Source organism: Vollenhovia emeryi, unplaced genomic scaffold (genome assembly GCF_000949405.1).
Source record: "Vollenhovia emeryi isolate VEMERY1.0 unplaced genomic scaffold, V.emery_V1.0 DF941678.1, whole genome shotgun sequence".
In the NCBI taxonomy this organism is placed as follows: Eukaryota; Metazoa; Arthropoda; class Insecta; order Hymenoptera; family Formicidae; genus Vollenhovia; species Vollenhovia emeryi.
Genome location: NW_011964688.1, coordinates 1 through 4,812, shown reverse-complemented (window position 1 = coordinate 4,812; position 4,812 = coordinate 1). Strand labels below are relative to the sequence as shown.

At 40.9% G+C, this 4,812-nt stretch overlaps 1 protein-coding gene across 1 annotated transcript; it reads right to left on the bottom strand.

Annotated features, from left to right (window-relative positions):
• Nucleotides 1–259: 259 nt before the first annotated feature.
• On the bottom strand, nt 260–4,480 carry LOC105570861 (uncharacterized protein K02A2.6-like; the record flags this gene model as incomplete). Its single annotated transcript, XM_012028311.1, has 1 exon — nt 260–4,480. A coding segment is annotated over one exon (4,221 nt), but the record flags the coding sequence as incomplete, so codon positions are not given.
• Nucleotides 4,481–4,812: the final 332 nt, after the last annotated feature.

The window sequence follows — 4,812 nt, the reverse complement described above, 5'->3', positions numbered from 1 at the left end:
TATAATAGCTGAATATATACATATATTTTTAAGTTCTTTAGTTACTGTACCTGTCGTGTCTCTTACTGTTAGTCTCTATCCGAGGTAGCGGGTTAATGACTACTCCTGGATTAGCCTAGATAATAATATTAGCTGTGCTTTATTTCGGTACAATCTAATAGCCGTCTCTTAACCAACAACTCTCTTTCGTGTGTATCCCTACGCCGCGCCGTGCGCATGTCCATGTATTCATACGCGACTAGGGAACCGTCTCCATACACTACATCTCCTTCCCTTTTTTCTTGGAAGTATACCCTTTTGGATTCCCTTTTGTGTAATACTCCAATCGGTTTGGCTGCTTCCTATTGCGTTGCGGGCGTTGACCTGATGGTACAGTTTCCGGTTCCAGAGATCGTTGTGGAGATGGTTGCTCCGCCTCAGAAGTATCTGAGGACTCTGCTGTTTCGAAGTTTTCTTGCTCCTCGTCACTTCCTGATGGTGTTGACTCTGATTCCTGCTTGATCTGCGTATTGTCCGGTAAGGCTTCTTCCTCTTCTTCCTCTCCCGGATTAACTCGAATAGGCATGGCATTGTAAATTTGGTCCACATGACGCTTGTAGGATTGATCTCCAACTCGAACAAGATACGTTACTGGTCCCAAAACTTTAACAATGACTCCTAGTGACCATTTGGCTTCGTTTTTGTAATATGTACGAACCCAAATCTTTTCTCCCTCTTCGAACTTGCGATTCCTTACTCGAGAATTATAATTCTTTTCTTGTCTGGCTTGTGCTGCTGCTACTGTTCTCTGGACATCGGGTTTTACTAAATCGAATACATTCCGTGGTCTGCGTCCTATGAGCAACTCCGCTGGTAATGTCCCTGTAGTCGTGTGTGGCGTGCACCTGTAACTAAAAAGAAAGCGTTGCACCCGGAAAATTAATTCGCCTTCTGACTTAGATACTGCTTTTTTGAACGTTTGTACGAATCGTTCCGCTTCTCCATTGGTTCGTGGATGGTACGCAGAACTCGTTGTGTGTCGAATCCCATTGTTCCTACAGAATCTCTTGAACTCTGCTGATACGAATTGTCTTCCGTTATCTGAGATTATTTGTTCTGGAATACCAAATCTCACAAAACAGTCTCTCAGCTTCTCAATTACTTTCTTGCTCGTAGTGTCCCCATGCATGTCGTATACTTCTGGCCATTTTGTATGTGCGTCCATGATTATCAGGAACATCCTGTTCTGCAATGGTCCTGCGAGATCGATGTGAAGTCTCTGCCATGGTTTTTCTGGAAACTGCCATGGGTGTAACGGTGCGCTTGGTGGATCCGGCCTGCTAGCACAACAACTGGTACAGCTTTTTGCAATGTCTTCTATCTCCTTGTCCATATTTGGCCACCATATGTACTGTCTTGCTAGGCCTTTCATTTTGACAATTCCAGTGTGTGTTTCATGAAGACTTTGAAGAAGCTTCTTCTGAAGTGTGTAAGGGATGACTACTCTGATCCCCCACATTATTACTCCTTGTTGTATAGTTAACTCTTCTCGTTTCCTGAAGTAGCTGTGTAGATCTTCATCTTCCTTTCCTATTGAGTTTGGCCATTTACTACTAATGAATGACAATACTTTTGAGAGTACCTTATCCCTTGCTGTAGCAGTGCGTATCTCCTTAAGCGTTACTGGCAACATTTCTATGTTTTCCGTAGTAATCAATTTTATATCCTTTGAATCTTCCTCTTCCCTTGGTATATTTTTATCCGGTAGTCTCGATAACGCATCCGCATTACCATGTTCTACTGTGGGTCTGTATTCTATGTCGTACTCAAATTGTGACATATATACATTCCAACGATGAAGTCTTGCTGCTGCATATGGTTGTAATGATGTCTTTGGACCCATGGATAAAAGTGGCTTATGGTCAGTTATAAGAATAAAGCGACGACCACAAAGATACCTATAAAACTTCTTCAATGCGCATATAATAGCGAGTCCTTCCTTCTCTATTTGAGAATAGTTTTTTTCTGCTGCTGACAACACCCGGGATGCAAATGCTATTGGCCTTTCAATCATCTTCCCTCCTTCTTGACATCGGTGGAAAAGTACGCTACCTACTCCTATTGATGACGCGTCGCAGCTAATTCCGATTGCTAGATCTGGATCGAAATTTGTAAGGATTGGGGCACCAGAGAGAGTACTTTTTACACGATTAAATGCTGTTTCGCATTTACTTGTCCATTGCCATTCCACCTCATTACGAGTCAGTCTGTAAAGAGGTTCACAAAAACTTGCGAAATTTGGAACGAACTTATTATAAAAGTTTACTAGACCCAAAAAGGATTTTAGCTCCGTAACGTTTTGTGGACGTTGTATAATCTCTATGGCTGCTATCTTGTTTGGATCCGTGTGGATGCTCTTCTCCGATAGAATGTGTCCCAGGAACTCCACATGTGGTCTGCACAATTCGCATTTCTCCTTTGACAAATAAAAGTTGTATTCTCGCATTCGCTTGAAGATTCTTCGTAAAATTTGCAAGTGTTCCTTTTCACTCTTTCCACCTGCGAGCGTATCATCGATGTAGGTGCTTGTACCCCGAACATCTTGTAGCATTTTATCCGCGAATTCTTGGAAAATGGCTGGTGAGGATGCAATGCTTTGTGGGAGTACATTATACTGATATAATCCCCGATGGGTGTTCACTACTAGGAACTTTTTGCATTCCTCCTCTACTTCCATTTGATGATATGCATTGTTGCCATCCAGTTTAGAGAATATATTACTTCCGCTGACTGTATGGAAAATTTGTTCTGGCGTTGCAAGAGGATATTGTGTAACGTGTGAATTTACCGTGTTTTTTAAATCCCCGGTTATTCTCACTCTTCTATTTGGTTTAGGTACTACTACTAAAGGAGACGCCCATTCGCTATGATCAATTCGTTTAATGACTCCTGATTTCTCCATCAGATCCAGTTCTCGATTTACTTTTTCTTGAATTGCGTATGGAATAGGGCGTGGCTTCATGAATTTAGGTATTGCATCATCCTTAAGAATTATTTTTGCTTTGAAGTTCTTGATATATCCTTTCGGCTCTTCAAATATGTCTGCGAATTCTTTCAGAACTTCCTGTAATGATAAACTTTTATCAATATAGTTACATTGAGCTACTATTTCTGACCAATTTACATTAATTTTATGCAGTAAATCACGACCGAATAGTGACGAGCCTCGTGTTATTGGAAAGACGTGTTTTATAGTTTTGTTGTTGTAGTTTAAATTACATTCCAATTCTCCCATAGCATAAAAAATTTGGTTCGTATACGTTCTGAATTGCAGTGTTGACTTGGCTAAGGCAGGTTTGCCTAGTTCTTCCCAAAACTCCTTTGAAATTATGCTGCGTTCACATCCTGTATCCATTTCCATCCGATGAGGAATTCCATTTACTTTTACAGTAATCCATATTTTCCGTTGCGCTGATTGACTGGATGATAGTACCTCTGCTGTTCGAATATCTATCATGTTGTTTTGTTTAATTTGTTTCTTCGTTTCTTGACCTTGTTTTTGTGAGCCGTTTCTACATTTACAGGCCAAATGTCCTTGTTTCCCACACGCGTAACATTTGGAATCCTTGTGTGGACAATTATATGGATTATGATCCGTTGAGCCGCATCTTGTACATTCCTTCCTGGATTTCCAATTATTCGAAGATTTTCCATTCTTCTTGTCTTGATTCTCTTTCTGCCTTGATATATTCCTTATTTTGTTGACCTCTTCCCTTTGATGAGTACTTCCACGAATAAGTGACAGGCTTTGGTCCGAGAGCTCATGTGCTGTGGTTATAGCCACAACTTCTTCTAGCTTTATTTCATCCGGTCTGGTGAATAGCTGTTTTTGCGCTACTTCGTTACGCAAACCAAATATAAATTGATCTCTCAAACGTGTATCAAGATCTGTATCAAACTTACAGTTTATGGCTAGACGACGAAGTTCTGCGAGGTATTGAGCAGTTGATTCTCCTTGGTTTTGTTTCCTGCTCATGAACCGATATCTTTCCGCCAATGCTTTCGGTGCTGGTTTGTAATGTGTTCTGAGATTTGAGAACAATTCTTCCAGGGTCTTTTCTTCCGGTTCCTCTGGAGAAAGTAAGGATATTAATGTTCCTACTACCGACAAGCCTAGTGTGGACAATAAGGTCGCTACGCATTTCCTTGCCATCAATGTTTTCGCGGAACTTGGTTCCTCCTCTGGACTTACTGGAGAGTAATCCATGTTATTCGCTAGCAAAAATGCTTTAAAAGTGCGAATCCATACCTCGATGTCGTCTATTGCTGGATCGAACGGCTTTAGATTACCTACCGTGGACATTTTAACCTCACACTTTCTCTTATACGTATGAGATTCGTTTCTTCCTGGCTTCTGTTTATCCTCGTCGCCAAATATGTCGTGTCTCTTACTGTTAGTCTCTATCCGAGGTAGCGGGTTAATGACTACTCCTGGATTAGCCTAGATAATAATATTAGCTGTGCTTTATCTCGGTACAATCTAATAGCCGTCTCTTAACCAACAACTCTCTTTCGTGTGTATCCCTACGCCGCGCCGTGCGCATGTCCATGTATTCATACGCGACTAGGGAACCGTCTCCATACACTACAGTACCCAAACTCGCAGAGATGTAAGTAACATCTTTACTTATATATTTTATTCATATATAATCTCTGTTACTTATATATCTTACTACAGTTGTGTTCCAAAAATCACTGTCAGTGCTGAAAATATTAGTCAGTGGTGAAAATAGTGCACATAACGCATGCTATAGATTTTCAGCGCTAACAATG